Raw genomic sequence first — 21,482 nt, forward strand, 5'->3', positions numbered from 1 at the left:
CTGTAGCTGAGTCAAATTTTTTCTTTGAGCTTCTAAAGCTGGATTCTCAAGGTCACGTTTTAATGCATTAAATTCGGATTCTTGAAATTGAATATCATTGGTGAGTTGACGATGTGTCTTCGTTAACCCGTCACTGACTATTTGTTGCTGTGAAAAATCAAGCTAATTTCCATTCGATTATTATTTTACGAATCACATATTATACATAAAAACAATCAAATAAAACAATTCTTTCTTTTATACTCACATCATCGAGCGACGTCAATTGTCGCGAATTCACCTCATCATAGTTTTCTAGAATAAAATTGAAACAAACAAAAAATAATCTCGTTAGTATACATCATTTAAAAATGGTGAATCAAGAAAGACAAAAATAAGCATTAAAGAATGTTACATACTTTCAAAACCCATTACAGGTCGTAGATTATTAAATATTTTTAGCATAAAATCTGTAAAAAAAAAATAAAGAAATATATAAACATCATTTTATATAATTTTATTGGCTAATCCAATTCTAACGGGTTCGATAAATTTGTAGCAGCAAATTGAAATGAAAATGTAATAGAAAAAAAATATTATGCAAAGAAAAACAAAAGGAAAAGAAAAGTACAAAAAGAATTTTTAATACTGTGGTACCTGGATTAGCTTCTAGGTTAGGGGTTGAACACAACAAAGGGTCATCCTCGAATTCATGTAGATCAAACAATTGTTCGCTATGAACCTCATTGGAGATTTCTAATGGCATCAATTCTTGATATTCGATGTTATAATCTTGAATACTTGAATTCGGTGAGTTCATAGATATAATTTGAACGGGTTCAGTAGGAGTATAAGCCTGTTCAATATTTTCCAATTCATCTAGATTTGAAAACGGTTTATTGTCAATATAAGTCCTACAATGAATATATGAAACACTAGTTTGTTGATTTAGATGTGGTTGTTGTATTGATTGTAGCTGTTTTTGTATTTTTCTTTGATGCTCTATTTGTTGTTGTCGCTGCTGTTGTTCATGTTCAACTTCAGAAACAACTTCATATTTTTTATCATTTTTTCGTTTTTTGGTACGCAATGTACCACCGGCGACGTTATCTTCGTTATATATTCTTTTTGAATTATATTTTCTTTTTGACACGTCAGATTCGGATTCGCTCGTGTCATTTTCTAAAGGGTCAATTCCAAGTAAGATTTTAGGTTTAACATCATTCAAATGTTCCTCATGTTTGGCAGCGTTTACAGGTATTAAGTGTCCCATTATTTCTTTCAAATTAGAAGGCTTTCCTGGACATCTTAATGAACTAATACTATTATTTGAATTTTTTCTTCTTCCCACTTGTCGCTGTTGTGGTGGTTGTTGTTGTTGTTGTGGTTGTGGTTGGGGTTGGGGTCCATCTGACTCGAATTCCTGTTCAACAATAGAATCGGTAATTGTTTTAGGGCTGATCAACGATTGACATTCTTCCTTTATTTCATTACTCGGTATTTCCTGTTTTATAGTAACATCGTTGTTGCTGCATTTATTGTTGCTCGGAGTCGAAACACAATGATCGATCTTTTTTACACGAATTTTACTGGTTTGCGCAGCTACCGGTGGTAACCTTTGCGAAAATACGGCTGCTTTAGCAAACTGTGTGTTCGTCATTGGTTTCGGTGAAAGACAATCTTCCGGAATAGATGGCGAAGGTAAATCACTGATCAGATGAGTAATTACGTCTTCTAGTTTTGAAGCATCTTCCACGTTTGGATTCGGGTGAGATTTTTTAGAATCCAATGCCTGTTTGATATAAAAAAAACAATAAAAATATTTAGAAAATATATCATAAAATATATTTTGTATTTTCATTAATTTATAACAATTCAGTGTACCAAATTATACGAATCTTCATTGTTTTGAATCATCGCAGCTTTTGCAAAACCGGATACAGTTGCAGAAAATCGTTCTTTCATTTCTCTAACAAATTCAATACCTTCTTCTTCACTGTAAAAATCCAATTGAACGAGATTTATAGGATATTAAACAATCTAATGTGACGATTATTTTTAAATAAAAAATACTTACGAAACTAAAGTATTGATACAGACAAACGATTCAAAAGATTGTGTATTTTTATCGTATTCCAAATAACCATGAGTTCTCAGGTAAATGAATTGACCAGTTTTGGAAAGCAATCTGTAGCACGACGATCCACATGGTTCAGCACGATCATACACTGTTAACAAAAAATCATATTAATTAAATTAATCTAAACAATAACAAAATGATATTATATTATATTATATATCATACTTTGGCGTAATCCAATGATGGTCCACCTAACATCGTCCTTGTGCATATATTTAAAAGCACTCATACCGGAAACTTCTTCCGACATGTAACCTGCCACGATGGATATTCTGTGATCGCAATAAATGATACGACCATCAACCAAATGTCGTGTTACATATTCTTCTTTATTAGCATCTGTTATAGATAGTTCAGTAAGAGGACGTTTTGCCAGAAACCATGCAACACCAACAAATATGATATCGTTGCTTGTAGACGTTCCTGAAAAAAAAAAAAATGTATTAAAAAACACATTATTTCATTTAAAATTAACGACAACGCGTGTGTGAACAATTTGGAAATAACTCTTCAATGACATAAAAAAATCTTTGATAGGTATCTTGGTAAAAGAAGAGAAAGAAAAAAAACAATAAAAAAAAAATGTTTTTCGTGACGATGCCTACGCTTTTCGCGAGCCAACATGATGCCGTGAATCTAAATTTAAATACTCAAGGGGGCTAGAGTAAATATTTGCGATACACGGTTCGGAAAGTTAGCTTTCGGTTTTCTTCGTTTCGCCTTGTGTTACGTGCAAGAGTGTGGCCCAGTAGAATCATCCAATATCTCTCAACGATAAAAACAAAAGACCATTGATCCGTAAAACCAAAAAAGAAATGAAAATACATTGTTACTTTTAATGATTAACCCTTTAAGTACTAGAGACGCATATATGTGTTTGATAAAATTTACCAGTAAAACTTTGATTTGTTGGTTTGATTATTGTTTCAAATTTTGTCAGATGGAAATTACATTAGATCTGATTAATAATAATAATAATAATACACTATTTAGTTCTCTTAGAAAATACTTCAGGTAAAAATATTGAGTACTCAAAGGGTTGAAACATGAAATTAATTGTTTATAAGATAGAAGAAGATATAATTATTTATAATTATAATTATTGAACTACCTCGATGCCGTGCATTACGATTTTGAGGATTTTCACAAGCGTCGGCAAGTTTTAGTACACCTGTCACGTTCAAACACTCATATTGTGTATGTTCACGTCTAGTAGTCGTACGTTGTGACATACGCAACATAAACATTCGTCTTTGTTTGCGAAATGTGTTTCTATCAGGTACGTTGTTCCTATCAGAGTTATTTTTTTGCGACGTTGAACTAGACGTTGAAGATATCTCCGATGAATTTGAATTACTGTCACCATCGGATGTTATTGTATTGGTGATTGGTTGCATCTCATCTGGTGTTAAATTTTTCCTTAATTCTTCATGATCCTCTGAATAAATATAATGATACAAAGATTGCCCCGTCAATTCTTTCTACAATCAAACATCAAAATAAAAATCATTAATAAAATTTGGTTATGTAATCATTTCACATGAACAAATAATTATGATAAACTATTTTGAATTTTGTCAATAGGAGGTTAGATTCTTTTATTTCTATGAAAATAAAAAATATATTTAAATATTATATATTATATAATATATATATTACTAGGGGTGTCCCACCACGCGTTGCTGTGGCTCACAATTAATCCGATACACACGTCTTTAAGCAACGAATTACCTTATACCGCCATCTGTTAGAATCTTATCGAACTAACAGAGATAATCATGACTCTGTTAATAAACAAATAATTCGCAATAAAATAATAATGCGATTATAAATTAAGACATAAACTATCCTATCTTTTAAGTTGGATGAAACTGCACACAGTGTGCAAAATTTTATTAAAATCGGTTCAGTAGTTTAGGAGTCCATTGTGGACAAACAACGTGACACGTAATTTATATATATTAAGAAGAAGAAGATTATCAAAGTTATTTTTGACTTTTATTTATCAAATTAAGTTATTGCAATCCTGTTGAGTTTAACACTAGATATACCAGACCAGTCATTTTGATTGGTCGGGCCATTTCAATTCAAAACTTCTACTTCATGTAACAATTGATTTCTGTAAATAATTAAACGTTTTGTTTTATTTACAGAATTTTGTTTAAAAATGTCTATAAATCCATTTATCTATTAAAATGATTATTGTTAAACATTTTGTGTTATTTTTTAAGAGTAAAGACTGGAAACCTCAAAGAGCATTTTTTTTTATACATCAGTCATTTTGACTAGTGTGGTAGAAATAGGTATATACTAAAAATGGTGGTATATCTAGTGTTAATTGGATCAGTATCTCTTTTGTTTTCTTTAATATTTTTCAAAAATAATTAATATTTATATTAAAATAACAATATAGGTTATATAAATGATAATATAAATTGTCAAAAAGAAAAATAAAAAAATAAATAAAAAATTCTTTAAAAATATTGATATCAAAAATCAATATGGACGAAAAGTTAAATGACGGAGATATACGTTTCTTTTTTTTTATATACAATATATATATAAGGTATATTCATGTATGACATTTCATCCACCTCCTCATCGTCGTCGTCGGTTTCTCATTTTCCCTGCGGGAAAAATATTTTTTTCTTTTACTCGAAGAACAATGACACCCTGATTGTGTATTCTGTCTTAAAAAAAAAAATAAAAGAAGAAAAAACCTCCCCGAAAGAAAAAAAACGGAAGAAAGACAGGACAGACAGACAGACAGAAAAAATAGGAAAGATACGTAAGAACGAAAAAAAAAAAAAATAGTAGAAAAAATGAAGGTGGTGTATATGTGTATATGTGGTGTATAATAAGGGACACAAACAAGAAGATACTTCTTTTTTTTTCTGATAGTTTCTTCTAGTTATATATACATATATGAATATTTGAATACCCTTTTTACGATAATAAAACTCACTTCGTTAGGTTTCCCCCTGATAACCATAACCATAAGCAAATTATCATTATCTTCTAGAGTATAACATTAAGTATATATATATATAAAATTTTATATGTATATAACATTATTTGTATATACTTAATAACGTTAAGGATAATAACCATTTGACCTACACGCTAACTTCACGGTGGCGGTTCCTTGCGCTACGTTTTAACCAGCGCTACAGTGTCCCATTCTCACACTTCGCTTCGCTTCGAAGCGCTTCGGTAAAACCAAGATTTTTACATGATTAAAATCTTTTTTTGCTTCGGGACCAAGTGCATATTGTTTTTAGACATTTAAAGTACACTTTAAGCTAAAAAAAATTGATTTTTTGAAAATTTTAGAGTGATGTTACTCCTCAAGCAGCGCCTTAGCGTGTTGGTAGGACGTATAGTATACGTCGCTTTCAGTTTTGGGACAGAAACATCACGACGTATGGTATTGGGATCTCTAGCACTTGAATACGCTATCTGGTGGCTTAATTAAAAATTAGATTAGATAGGTCGAATTGCTACGCCACGCCCCTGCCAAAGATCCCAATACGTCATAATAGGTCAAATGGTTAATATACATATATTTATATATATTACCTGAGCATGACCAAGATGGCGTTCTACCTGTTGGCTGACATAAACGATTTTTCCTGCAGACGTTACGACGAGGAAAAAACCAGCTTTTCCAATTAAATTCTATCAAAGTAAAACAAAAGTGATTAACTTTGATTATTAATTATCACATAAATATATACATTAAAAAAAAAAATAAATATTTCAAATAATAAATTGAAGATACACCGAACAAAAATATACACACACACATTTATTTATACAGTATGTGTATGGTGGGGCACAGAAACAGGCAACAAGATGATCATCACCAATCAATTACCAGTTGATTTTTTCTTGAAAAAATTAAATATAGAAAGCTTGTATAATTTTTTGTTCTTTTTTTTTTTAGATTAAAAGAGACAAAGGGGCAAATGTTATGATGGTCACATGACGATTCTTTTCAATATAATATTTTGTTTTGTTTTTGTTTATGCAGAGATATAAATTATCAAAATAAAAATATAATATAATCATTTTGATACACTTACATCTAAAATGTATTGTTCAACGTCTATATCTTTGAATTGTTTCGGAAGAAAATTGGCCGATCCACGTCCAAGTGCTAAAAATAAAAATGAAGAGAATATAATAACAAAATAATATACCAGTTACCAATAATTAAATTCTTCGATAAATATTGAAAAGCGTATATTAAAACATCAAATAATCAAATATCAAAAGTTCATGCATATTTTTTAATTGAATTTAATTTAATTTCATTTTTACAGTCAATTTTACAGAAAAAAAAAATAAAATAAAAATATAATTCATTATTCAATTTACAATACAATAAATGCACGAACTTTTGCGTTAACCTTGATAGTAATTACAGTTATGCGATAAAATAAAAAAAATAAAAAAAAATTCCCCAAACTCACTGTAATCCATTCTTAAATATGACGTAGCTAATCGTAGGATAGATATCTTGTCCAACCTTCTCGGACATCCAACGATAATAGGCACAAGGGACGCCATAGTCGAGATATTGGTATTGAGATTATCTCGACGTTGTTTTTCTGCCATATTTCGCGAAGCTCGTGGATTGCTGTAACAAGAATCAACAATAAAACAATTAAAATAATATAAACATATGCATATAGGTATACATCATCATCATATACATATGTATGAAGTTCGTCATAATTGCATTTGAAAATCCACTGTAATCAAATTTTCCATGAGGGGAAGGATGAGTAGTAATTAGAGGTTATGTTGAACTTCTTTTTGATTTAGTATTAATATTATTCTCTTGCAAAATTGGATTTGGTATTTATGATAATAAGATCAGTTGAATTAAATAAATTAAATATATATAAATCTATATACATGCTTTAAATTTATTATAATTGCATTTGAAAATGCAATATGATAAAATTTACCATAAAATGGTGGGTGATAATTTTGAATGGACCTTTTTGTTTTTTTATATAGTTTATAGTATATATTATATAATATATAATATATATATAATTATAATATATAAAATAAAAAATATTAATATATATTTTATTTAATATAATTTATTATTATATATAATAAAATATTTTTTATTAATATTAAATATTAATTATTATTTCGGTAAAGTCAAATAATCTTCTCACACGTTAAAAAAAATATCGAATGACTTCATATTTTTTTTTCCTTTCCCATCGAAATTTAGTGTTGATGATGATGATAGGATCTATAGAGTCAAACAGACTTATCTAGTAAGTTCCTTATGGGAACCCATCGAATAACCAAGATGAAAATTACCCCTTTACTAATAACAGAAACGTGTATCTAGAAATAGATACACTTACTTATCGTGCCTATTTATATAAGTATAGGTACCAGAAGGATGTGTGTTTGATAACTACACGAAACAGAAGTGTTGCGTTCAACTTTTGAACCCTTTCCTCCTACCCCTTTCCCTTCCCTTACCACTTTTGCCTCCAATATCTTAATTCCACGCTTGGTAAAAAAGAATGTAGTCAGGAAAATGGTTCTTGATCTACCTATCAAAATTTATATATATATAGGTATATTAAATAAATATAAATTTATTTATATTAATTTAAAAATATTATTTATAATTATTTCTATTTAATAATATTATAATATTTAAAAGAATATTAAAACAATTATTAGGTGTATAAGTTTGCTTCCATTATTTTCCTACAGATGGCTTGTAAAAAAAATGGCGGAAACAAAGTTACACACCTATTAATATAATATTATATATAATGTTATTAATAATTTAATTATTATATTATATATTTGTTTATCTATAGGGGAATGACTATTTTATAAAAAAAAAATAATTCATTTGTTAAGTTTAAAAAAATAATAAAAAGGAATACAATAAAATAAATTATTAACGAGTAGGAAATTAATAATCTTACGACTGTATATATTTATGAACATATATAAACATGTATATATGTGCATACGTATATGCGTAATACGTACATCTGTATAAATATATTTTTCTCAACTTTATTTATCAGCATTTTAAATGCAGAATATTATACGCATTAAATGGCGGCATCGAAAGGAGGGTGGATAATTTACAGTTTGAATAAAATTTCGAAAAAATACGTACACATATATACAATGAGTGATCGTATCCGTAAATTCGAGTTAAATCAGATTACAATAAACAACATTGACACTTTTGGACTTCTCCCTTGATATTATTACTATTATTATTATATCGTTTATCACCAAACAAATCTGTGAACGATTCAACTTGCAAATAAGATTAACCGTGTTCCGCTTTTCTGTAAAAAATGATTTGATATATATTTGTAAATACGATTTAAAAAATGTTTTACGAAGTTACAGAATTAAATAATAATTTATAAAATATGTTATATATATATAGATGATGACGATGATGATGATGCTGCAGTGAACATATACAGTATACTATTCGTACGACATAAATCGTTTGATTTTCGAACAATTTTGTGTGAACAAGATATTATAACAGGTGTAAACATTATTTTGCGCTGCAACAACACTTCCACCACCACCTCCTCTTTCTCCTCCTTCTCCTGTTTCGTATTCGAACCGATGAAAACCGAGAAAAGAAGAAAAATCAGCCATTGTGCACTTATGTTTCTTGAGTTATGATATTTTATATTGATGATACGTATCAACATATATAAATATATATATATATATATTTCCTTATTTATTTATCAGGATCGAAAATTCTCCGAGTTTAATATTTGTTACAAGTTTTGTGCACTTGTCTTGTCAAATAAAATTATTTTATTAATAAACCACCCACTCTTACTTTTCTATTTTTTTTCCCAATCTTATTTTGTAAATAAATTAAAATTAAAAAATGATTAGTAGAATAGAATAAATAACACATCCAAAAATAATAATTATCACGCGTTACACTTTTGTTTTTATTTTTTGAACGAACGATCATGCGAAATTTTAATCACCGTATTTATCAATCGACACTCGAATAATACGAAATAAAGTTCCTAACATTAAAAAAAGACAATAACAACAATTTTTTGGACTTACAATTAAGACGAGTAAAGTATAGTAATTAGAACAAAAAAAAAACAAAAGCATTCAGTCAAAAAAAAAACAAATATGTCTCGAGGTTATCTGAACAGGTTACACAATGATGAAACTATTCTGTGTCCAATTATCCAGTTAATGGCCTTGAACGAGTTATCGCTAAAGATAACGAGGAGCTAAGAGAGAGGATTCCTTGTTTGAATGTTTTCATAGAATTTAGAGCTAAAATACAAAAGGGGAGGGGAGGGGAGGAGAAGGGGAATTAGTTAGTGATAGAGTTAGTGAGTGAATGATTACGTTTATGGCCTCGAGAAACACAACTTTGACAAAATAGGATAAACCAAACTGATAATTAATCTGTATTCAACGATATATATAATCATTAAGAACTATGAACGAAGTTTCTCTTCTCCCCACCACTCCAGCAGACTTTCCCCACTTCTTTAGCCGTTTCCCTACTCCTTTGCGCGTTGCCCCCACTCCTTTTTTTCTTTCTGTATTCGTTTGACGCACATCGATCGATTGGATCGATTGATCTTTGTTGCCAAATAACATTTTCATTTCATTAATGTATTCGAATATGCACGATGATCGCAAATGCAACGATCCGTAAATGATATAAATATATATTTATGTATGTATATGTTATGTACGTGTATATGTATTTGTAATAATTATTCGCAAGAGATAACGCGTCAATCATATTCTTGGTTTCTGTATATATTAAAAAGGTTTAATTTAAAACTGTAATGTATAAAACAAGAAATTTTTTAATTCATTGATTACTTTATTTCAACTAAATTAATATTAAATTATAAACAAACAAAAATTGAGTAAAAATAATTTTTAAAAATAAATAAATAAATAAATAAATAAATAAATAAATAAATATATATATATATATCAAAATAGAAAGAGAAATACAATAATTTCTGTATCTTTGCAAGTGTGTGTGTTTTTTTTTTCAATCGATCGGACAAAAAAAAATTGGAACGAAAATTAAAGTAAAAAAATACGATGGATAAAAAAAAAATGAGAGAAAGAAGAATAAGAATTGATTTATTATCGATCGTTTAGTTAAAAACAATTAATCTTATGAAAAAGAAAAAAGTGAAAAGAAAAAAAAAGAAACTAAAAATGGAAGAAAGAAAAGGAAAAAAAAAAAGAAAAAAAAGAAAAGAAAAGAAAAGAAAAGAAAAGAAAAGAAAAAAAGAAAAGAAAAGGAGGAACAAACATAAGCGTTAGATAAATTATAGCAACGATCGAGTATTGCGATAATCTATATTTATTTATAGACGCTTCAGAACTTGCTTGCAAAACGGATAATCATCTCTATGATACAACACGTAAATACACACACACGTATAAGAACTACACAAACGTTTTTTTACGATTCCTAGGTCCATTTTTATGACAGTAGGGGTGGTCAGGCAAATCTTCAAGTGGGTCGAGGTTACTAATACAAATACAAATACAAATACTAATACTAAACTAGACAAAATTAAAAATATCACAATTATCTATTTAATTTAATAAGAATTCTACTTTATGTATAACTATTATATATATATATATATATATATATATATATATATATATATATATATATATATATATATTTAGAATGTAATTTTAGAATGTAATTAGAATTTAATAGATAAAAATTTATAAATTATCAATTTCATTAATATAATATACCATATATATACTATAATATACTATATTAATATACTATATATATTAAAATATACTAAATATGTATTTATGTACTATAAATATAATAATATACTAAAATATAATATAATTTAATTTAATTTAATATAATATATTAAATATATATATAGTACTAAAGTACTAGTATAATATACTAAATAATATGGTAATTATTAATATATATATATAGTACATTATATTTATATTATATATATATATGTTCATTTATTAGATAAAAATTGACTGACACGAATACTAAACGTAATAATCAAACTACTTGAAAAAAAAAAAAATAGAAAAAAATAATATATCTTTAGATAACTTTTCCTCATTTCTTTCTTTCTTATCCTATCTCTCTCACCTTTTACTTCTTTCCATCAAATATTATTATTAAATTCGTTGCATTATTATTTCTGTTAATTAAATTTAATTCAGTTATTTTTTGCAATATACAATAAATCTTTCAATATAATCAAGCTTCTTTTTTTTTCTTATCAAATTCCAATTATTGCATCGAATCAGAATTTATTTTTGGGTCTCCCCAAAAACTTGTTCATCTCATGACACACATACGCGCATGTATATATCTATGTATGTATTAGGGTGGGTAATGCGTAAAAATGTGTTCAAAGAAAAAAAATGTATGATAAGATTATATATTATTTTCTTATGACAATATTTTCGCTTTTTTTTTCTTTTTTTTTTCTTGATAGACGATCTCAGCATTTCAACTGAATTGAAATCAACTGAACCGAGAGATTACGAGTAATATATATATATATGATGATACCGATCTTTCTTTCTTTTATTTCTCTTCTTTCCCTCTTAATCAGACTATTTGTGATAAACCGAACAAAATTTTCGGAAAATTGTATTATTATTATTAAAATACTTTCGTTTGCGAGTTGTTTATCTAGTGTGACATATGTTGGTTGCTTACTTTGTTCGTATTATATGCACATACTACGTAAATAAGTAAATAAGTAAGTACTTACTACATATATCTAATGATAAGAAAAGTCATAAAAAAGTTAACGAGATTTACGAATAGGTATGCATGTAATATATAACAGTATACACTTTATATATTATTACATATATATATATGTAATGTAATGAAACTAAAATTTGTAGTATAATATAATAAATAATAATAATAATATAAATAAATTGAATAAAAGAAACTAAATAATATAAAATATATACAAATATTGTACTACTATATTATGTTATATTATTATATTGTACTATATTTTATATTATTTTTTATTTTTATGTAATATGTCATATACATATTATGTATATAACATTCTACAACATATATGTAATATGTTGCTATATATTTGTTAGACAAATTTCATTTTTGTTTATGAAATTTATAACTCGATAATGAATGACTATTAAAAAGTGCACAATACAAATTTTTGTAGGAAATTAACTGCTCTATAAAAATGGTGTCTTATGTTTTGGCGATTAAATTAAGCGTTCAAAAGATATTCAGAGACAAAAATCAGTACACATGAAAGTTTGATGATGAATATCTTTTGAACACTTAATTTAATCGCCAAAACATAAGATACCAATTTTATAGAGCAGTTAATTTCCTACAAAAATTTGTATTGTGCACTTTTTAATAGTCATTTATTGTCGAGTGATAAATTTCATAAACAAAAATGAAATTTGTCTAAAAATCATCAAATTTAAATCTTTAATATCATTCAAATGGTGAGGTTTACGGAAAAAATATAAGATACCTTTTTTGTAGAGCATTAAATTTCCTACAAAATTCGTCGAGAACAATTTTCTGTACAATCAATAAATAATGGGGTATGAATTTTAATCTATTGGACTGAAAAAAAAATAAAAAACTGCAATGCGGAGGATCTTCCTATTAAAATTAAGAGCTCATATTTGGTGAGAATTGTTTTAAGGTGTATAGCAACCCATTTTTCCGTGGCACTTGAAAAAAAAAAAAAAAGTCATTTTTTTGATCCACCCTATATATATATATATATATATATATATATTGTATTACTATATTTTATTATACTAAATACATATGCTATATACTATATATATTGTTATATCATATGAACAACTCACTTCTAACTTACTTATTCATTTTTTTATCATTCCTTTTTTTCTTTTTCTTTTCTTACTAGTTAACAACTTGTTTATCAATCTTGATACATTGAATAATAAATTTCTAGAAGAATTTTAATATAATGAACTTCTCTTTCCTTTTCTGCAACATCATATCTTAACATCTCGTATCTCTCTCTCTCTCTCTCTCTCTCTCTCTCTCTCCCACTGTCTTCTTTTTTATTTCTTCTATCAAACGTTATAAACATGCAAAGAAGTTAATACAGAATTTAGAAAAAAAAAATGAGATAGGAAAATTTGCAGAATAACATAATCCAATGTAAATTAAAACACATTTATTATTATTACCGTGATATAGAAGCAACAAACAATAACCTCCTCCTCCTCCTTCTCCTCATCCCCTGAGGAAGTTCTTTTTTTTTTTAAAGAAAAACATCGTTTAAGTGATAAAAGGAATTTTAACAAACTACAAATTTGAATATGATACAAAGCTATAAAAGAAAAAAAATCAATGTAATATAAAACAAATTTTAACATAATCTCAGTTTACTACCCACTCACCATTTTCCATCTCATAAAATTTCTATTAGAAAAACATTCTTTATGGTGATTTGTATCTCATCGCAAAGAGGCTAGTTGTTTGTTTTTTGGGGTAGGGGCTTGTATAAAAAATGACAAATCATTTTGAGTAAATTCGTGAAAACTCAAAGTTTTTTTTTAAATCCGTTTCTAGAACGAAACACAATAATGTTGATGATTATCATTTGTACGATCGATAATTCGATTTAATATCGATCCTTATCGAAGGCCATCTTTGGGACAGATATAAAACGTTAAATGATTTATTTATCTCTTACAATTAAATGTTCTTTTTATATATATATACATATTTTCCTCTCGTAATTTGTTATGCGCAACGACGATACCTTTTTTTTTCAATATATATATTTTTTTCTATATCTATCTTCGTAATTTGTTATGCGACGAAGAATTTTCCAACCAACATGATATTTGAAATTGTTTTGCTGATATCAAATGAAGAAAAATAATACGTTAATTTGATACAAATAGAGCAAGGTATAAGAAAAGCAAGAAAAAAAGAAAAGCAAGAAAAAAAGAAAAGCAAGAAAAAAAAAAAGAAAGAAATTTGCATATCCATTTTTGTTTTTATTTCTTAACCTATTTAAGAATAAATAAAACACAATTCAATGGAAAAATAAAATATTATTCAAGTTTTATCGTAATAAAAAAGAATTGGAATAAAATAAACAATTCTTGAATATTAACAACAACAACAACAACAACAACACAAATTAAAGTAATAAACATATATATATATATATATAATACAAATGTATATTGTTCGTAATATTAACCCTTTGTACTCGAGCGGTGCTGAATTAGCACCGCATTAAGTGTTAACTCGAAAGGCGCAGATACGGCGCCCAATGGCTAATTTCAAGTCTTTTCTTACTCTATCTGCTTATTTACGATATTTCTTTTAAGATATACTTCAAGATAATACTTAAAGGGTTAAAAAGGGACTATAAGATTGACTCTGATCGTAATACATCTGAAGGTAGATGGGAAAAACTTATTTATTATGATATATGTTCTGATAAACACCTAGGATGCATCTTGGGGTATTATTTTATGAAACATCAAATAAAAACTAATTACAAAGTAAAATATTTCTCAAATTTAATTGTTTTTAATATAAAAATAAATAAATTGATGAAATTTGATTATTTGTATACATTTGTTTGTTTATAAATGATTTTAAAATACATGTCAAATATTTATTTCCTAATTTGACTGAAATCGTCTCGAGTTACTGGTTTGGACAAGGCCCAAAAAAGGCCTTGAATGCAAAGGCTTGTTGATGTATAATAAATTTTTTTCTTGATAAAATACAAACACATATATAAAATATTACAAAAATGAAATGAAAATGATTGAAAATATCTGAAACCATTTGAAGATATATGTGTAAAAACAAAAACAAAAAATCCACCAAATATGTGGAAATAGTTTGATACGACCATTGAAAAAGGGTTTCGAGTGTTAAAAAAAGGGTCAATAAAAAAACAGAAAATATCATAGCATTCTTGCATTTCGATAAAAAAAAGAATCCTTGTTTTATATCGAATCTACGCTATTTGATACGTCGGATGATGACGCATGCACCCTTCAGCATCCAGAAAGAACGAAAGGGGAGAAAGAGAGGGACGGAAGAATGAATCAAAGAGAAAAGGGAAATGGAAAGGGAAAGAGAAAGGGAAAGGGAATGAGAGGAAAGGGAAAGAGAAAGAAGAAGCTTGTGCTGCGTCGAATGCGTTCACGTCGGGTAGGTCGTGGTAAAATCTCTTTGTCTCCCTTTTATCCCTCCCCCTTATCCACATCCTTTCTGGTTTTTTTCCTCTTTTTTTAATACCTAAACTTCAAGTGGACCCTGTTGTTATATTATATATATACATATATTTTTTTTTGTCTTATTATCTCATTCATGATAATTATTATCATTTTCAACCCTTAATTAATTAATCAATCATTTCTAAAGATATATATCTATTTATATATATATCTATATTTATTTATATATATCTTATATTTATAAATAATATATTTTATAATTAATTTATTTTTTAATTTATATATATATTATATATTATAATATTATTATATAATATATAATTTGATATAATCAAAATAAGAATATTTGATTAATTTATTAATTAATGATTTATATATATATATATATAATTACTTATAAATATAAATTATAAAATAAAATAATTATAAAATATATTATTAATAAATATAATTAATATAATTTATTATAATCTAAATAAGAATTTTTATTATTAATAGTATATGTGTCTTATTCATAAAAGTATATATATATATATATATGTGTATCAAAAAAAGGAGAGTATTAGAATGGGTTACCTCTGCGTCATCGGTTTTCTAGCATGTGATACGTTGCCATTTATAGTGATGACGTTCTGTGTGGACCCATTAAACAAGGGACGAAAAAAGGAAACAAAATAAGAGAAAAAAGAAAACGTCGTCTTTTTCGAAAAATTAAGAAGAATATTTCTCAAACGAAGAAAAATATAACTAAACCCAACTAAACCAAACCTACCAAAAGTTTTTCTATATTCATCTATAAATATATATACATTTTCTTCGTTTATTTCAGTGAAACAAAATTAAATTTTTATATCATTTATTCTAGAAATTATTAATTTATTAAAAATTAATTTATTAAAAAAAAATCTATACTTCTAATTATGATCGTCGCATTGATGAACTAAAGTAAATAACATCCAAATGGAACAGAATATTAATTAAAAATGAATAACCAATCAGTTTCGTTCGATCGATAGGGATAAGTTTAACGATGGGTAGTGGTGGAAATACTTTAAATGGGGAGTCATGAGAATTTTTTAAATATTAATACTAATATATTTACTAAATTTTATATTTTTAAAAATATAAAATATTAATAGTAATTATATTTAATTTATTTTATATTTAAAAAAATATAAAATATTAATATGAATAATTAATATAAAATAATAATATAACAAAATAATTACTATAAATAATTAATATAAAATGATATAATAAATATCAAATAATTATTTTATATATACAATACTTTATTTTATATTTTCAAAAACTTCACTTCCAACCAAAATCAAACTAGCCTCCCTCAAATTAACCCCCCTGTTTTTCTTTCCTTTTTCCAATTCTCACCTTTTGCACTTGCAAACGTTCAACATCAAAACTTTTCGTTTATTTCTCAAAACGAGGATTTTTATTTCAGTAAAATAACGTTGCCGGGTTATGGTTGCGAAAGTATAAGAACCAGCAGGCAGGCAGCCCTTCTTCTTCTTCTTCTTTCTTGCGAGCGGAAAACGCACAAACGACGAGTAAAAAAAGAAAAAGAAAGAGAGAAAGAGAGAAAAAGAGCCGTCTGGATTGGTTGTGTAAGGTACGTGAGCAGAAGATCGATATACCGGTCTAGCTCGGTGTGTGACGTGTACATTATACCAACAAACGTATGTACACACACACACACACACATATATATATATATATATATATATATATATATATATATATATATATATGTACACGCACGTACCCATTCTTCTTCGTCCTGACTACACGCATTCAAGGTCATGGTTACGAGAGTCACATACGTTTTTAAAATGTGAATATTCACAATTTCACAAATGTTAGATGATTGTAAAAAATGTTAATGCATTATTAATAAATCAATCATAATACAACGAAAGATGAAAATGATAATAATAATAATGATAGGAAAGAAGACAAAATGAATTATAATCAAAAATGATTAATGATAAACTTCTGCCATTACCTACAATAATACAATAATAATAATAATAATAATTGTAAATAATATGCCATTTGAAAAAGAAAAAATATTTTCTACATAAAAAACAAACGTGACGATAATTTCACAACCTATGAGATAAAAGAAAAAGATATTCACTACAAAATACAAGACGTGTCATAATTAAATAGATAAATATCAAAAGAAATAAATAAAAAAAACGTGATAATAATAATTACATGCATTATTATAATGTATGAATGTATAATGTAAAATTGTATACAAAATTTGTTAGGTTAGGTGAATGAGGAGGAGTTGGTGGGAGGGAGAGAAAGATAAAAAAAACGTTTGAGAACCATCGGAAAGTTTGAAGATCACTGCGAAATTTGGGCGTCGACGTGGGCAAAAGCAGACTGTCTAAGAGGTGGGGGGGTAGGGAGGGGTTAGGTGAAGAGGTAGAAGGGTGAAGAGGACAAGCCAGGCAAGCAAGCAAGCAACCAACCAACCAACACAACTCAACAAGCAGGGCGCGGTGGCGTTGATCGTACTCTGGGTCTGGGTTTGTGTTGCTGTGCTGATAATGGGTCTGTGTAGTAAAATAAGACTGTATTAGTATTAGTATTAGTATTAGTATTAGTATTAGTATTAGTAGTAGTAGTAGTAATAGTAGTAGTTTATTCATCGTCACAATGGTAATAATAATAGTAGTTGTACTCGTAGTAGTAGTAGTAGTAGTCTTCGTTGCGTTTGAATCCGCGTCCTGCCTCACTGCGAGCCTGCGTGAGCCTTTCGAGAATTCGCCAAAGCCCGGTCAACAGCCCCGCACAACTCTTCACCCCACCCAACCCAACCCCCCTACCGTTCTCTAATTCTCTCTCTCTCTCTCATTTCCCTTTTTCATTCCTCCCTAGTCTCTCACACACTCTCTCTCTCTCTCTTTCTCTCTCACTCTTACTCGTAAATCAACGTATCTCCCCTACTAAAACAGTCGGCATGTACCACTACTACTACTATTACTTTTACTACTACTAATACACACCGCTACCATTACCATTACCATTACCACACACCACCTCCTACTTTTACTTCGACCGACCAGACTATGTTTTTTCTCTCTCTTTCTTTCTCTCTCTCTCTCTCTATTTCTCTTTTTGACTGACTGACTGTCTGCTACTCTCAGTTTCTCGGTTTCACGATTTTACGAATTTAGCTTAGCCCTATCCTTTCTCTTTTTCCCCCTCTTCTCCTCTTACCTACCTTTTAGTCAAACATATCTCGATTATTTCTTTTATCAAATTAAACGATTAAATATTAACAATTTTTTTCTTCTTTTTTTTTTTGCTTTATTTCAAATAGTAGTGGGGAAATTAAATTGCCAACGAACAGCTGCGTATTGATTTTGCGAATAAAATTTAAAAGCACGTATTTATATATATATATTTTATTTAATCTTTTCAGAAACGATTTTATTCATGCCGATAAAAAAATGACTTAATGTTTTTGTTTTAACTGTACATCAAAAGTAACCATTTGACTAGTGCAGTCAAATAAAAAAACTACTCTGATTTTGTATTGAATAAATTTTTATCCAAATTTGTCTTCTATTAATTATTGTATTCTATTATTATTTGTATTCTATATATTTAATAATTATATTATTATAAAAAAATTAAACATCTACCACATATGTAGCCAAAGAGGTGTTTTTTTTAAACTATATATCTAAAATAACCATTTGACTAGTGCAGTCAAATCAAAAAATGTTTTCCTTCTATTTATTATTGACATAACCTATAATTATAAAAAAAAAAAACTAAAAAATACTACTACATATGTGACCAAAGAGGGCGTGAAAGTTAGGTTATATGAATTTATTTAGGTTATTAGTGAGGTTAATTTACATAAAAATAATAGCTTTAACTATAAGGATATTAATCATAAAATATAATATCAATTATTTAATGTACATTATGACTATTTCCCATGTATGAACCGAATACCAAAAGAGAAGAGAAGTTAGAGAGAGAGAGAGAGAGAGAGAGAGAGAGAGTTGAAGGGAAGAAGGAGGATGATAGGATGGTAGACGATACGCAACGACCACGCCTATGCGCGCATCCCCCTTCATCGAGGGTTTTGCTATACACCTTTCCCCTATCTTCCTACCTTTCTCCCTTTAACATGTCTCTCGCCCTCGCAACAGCCCTCTCTCAACTCGACGTTCGACCATGACCACCCTTCGGCAGACTAAGTGAGGGTGGTAGAGGAAGGTGACCTTCGTACGCTATCCCTTCGACGAGACTGTGCAAGTAGAGAGAGAAAGATAACTGCGTGCGCGTGTGCGTATCGTGGGTGTGCGCGCACCATGCGTTCGGATTTGTTCGACGTTGTTCGCCATTGTTCGGTACTGTTTGCAGAAAATTATAATGTGTATTTTCTGTTTTATAATTCCTAGTAATATTTTATTCTATTTCAATGTTGTTTTATTTATTTTGTTATTGAATATGTCATGATTCATTATTAAATAATAAAAAAAATAAAGATTTTAAATAAGAATGAAAGAGATATATAATTTATATAACCTAACTTTTCAAAATAATTTGCAACTCCCTCCATTTAAATATTAGGTCATTATATATAAATATGAAATGTCTGATTTCGAGACGAAAATAATCCGTGTAATCAGACATTTCATAGTTAATAACCTAATATATATGTTAAATGTTATAGTATATTAAATGTTAAAAAAAAATATAATATATAATAATTATATATTTATATTTATATTTATATATTATAATTATATATATAATAATTTATTATTTATATTTCAATAGTTATAATAAATTAAAAATAATATTATAATAAATTTATATTACAAATATATTATATTTAAATAATAATTATATAATATATTTAAATGTGAAATTAATTACTTTTAATAAACAAATATATCTGATCTTTACCCCAACCCTTTTTGACAAGTGCACTTGTAAACTTTCAATCGAAAAAACGTGCAGCATCGTTTTATCGGTCAGTAACCCATGAAAACCATTCCTCGTCATTTTAATCGTTCGTACATTGTATTAAAAAAGAAAAATAATATATAATAAAAAAAAGTAGGAGTAAAGTCACATAACAACAGATATTACAGAGGGACATGAGATTATACTGATCGATCAGACAACGATGTAAGATTTAAAACTTAATGAATTTTTATTAAACGAAATCTCGAAAGAGACCTTTTAGCCCGGTTGCAAATTGATGCATTCCAAAGTCTATTATGTCACGTGTCTTACAAAGGAAAAAATATTACGTCATTCAAATGTTATCTTATTAAAATGCATAATTATAAGTTACGTTTGAACGAGGGACGCACAATATACTTGTATAAATTCAGCTAATTAAAACTAATCTATAGACACGCGCAATGCCATACACATATATATATATATATATATATATATATATATAGATATATATATATATACATTTAATATATTATATGTAAATATAAATGTATATTAAATTTAATTAAATCTTAAAATAATTATACTAACCTATTTAAATAATTAAAAATAAAAAAAAATAATAAAAATTGAAGAACTATATACTTCAACTACATAATAATATACAAATTTAAACGATGCAAGGTAAATATATAAACCTAACCTAACCTTTTTATAAGTATGCACCTACATTAAATTTAATTAAATTTAAAACCCAAATTAATAAAAAAAACAATTTCAAAATTATATACATCTAACATAATAATACAAAAATTTACATAATGCATGTTAAATTAGGATTACATATACAACTAAAATTTTGAAAGTAAATTGTATATATATATATATATATATATATATAAGATTTTAATATTCTCCCTAACCCTTTACTCATTCCCTTTTATTATTCCTCGAAACGTTTCGACGGAAAGTTCTCACGTGACTTGAGCTTTTGCGTTACGTGAATCGCATTAAAGTTTGTTAGCACTTCCGATTAAAAATCAATCTCTTCCTGTTTGTCTTTTCCTTGCAAATCTCACATCATATTCAGTTG

At 27.5% G+C, this 21,482-nt stretch overlaps 1 protein-coding gene across 11 annotated transcripts in view; it reads right to left on the reverse strand.

Annotated features, from left to right (window-relative positions):
• Positions 1-21,482, reverse strand: part of LOC107064328 (uncharacterized) — an 85,496-nt gene that overhangs the window by 7,526 nt on the left and 56,488 nt on the right. For 6 of the 11 annotated variants that reach the window (XM_089177750.1, XM_089177753.1, XM_089177752.1 and 3 more), the window contains 11 exons: positions 6,595-6,761; positions 6,205-6,278; positions 5,699-5,797; positions 3,231-3,600; positions 2,285-2,542; positions 2,057-2,207; positions 1,864-1,975; positions 637-1,771; positions 399-449; positions 248-294; positions 1-162 (listed from right to left, as the gene is read on the reverse strand). In XM_089177750.1, the coding sequence (XP_089033876.1) occupies positions 1-162; positions 248-294; positions 399-449; positions 637-1,771; positions 1,864-1,975; positions 2,057-2,207; positions 2,285-2,542; positions 3,231-3,600; positions 5,699-5,797; positions 6,205-6,278; positions 6,595-6,761 (2,626 nt within the window). The remainder of the gene's footprint in view (positions 163-247; positions 295-398; positions 450-636; positions 1,772-1,863; positions 1,976-2,056; positions 2,208-2,284; positions 2,543-3,230; positions 3,601-5,698; positions 5,798-6,204; positions 6,279-6,594; positions 6,762-21,482) is intronic. The other 5 variants (XM_089177763.1, XM_089177759.1, XM_089177741.1 and 2 more) reach the window with 4 other exon arrangements.

Source organism: Polistes dominula, unplaced genomic scaffold (assembly GCF_049000335.1).
Source record: "Polistes dominula isolate Pdom_NZ unplaced genomic scaffold, Pdom_raw_medaka contig_373, whole genome shotgun sequence".
NCBI lineage: Eukaryota > Metazoa > Arthropoda > Insecta > Hymenoptera > Vespidae > Polistes > Polistes dominula.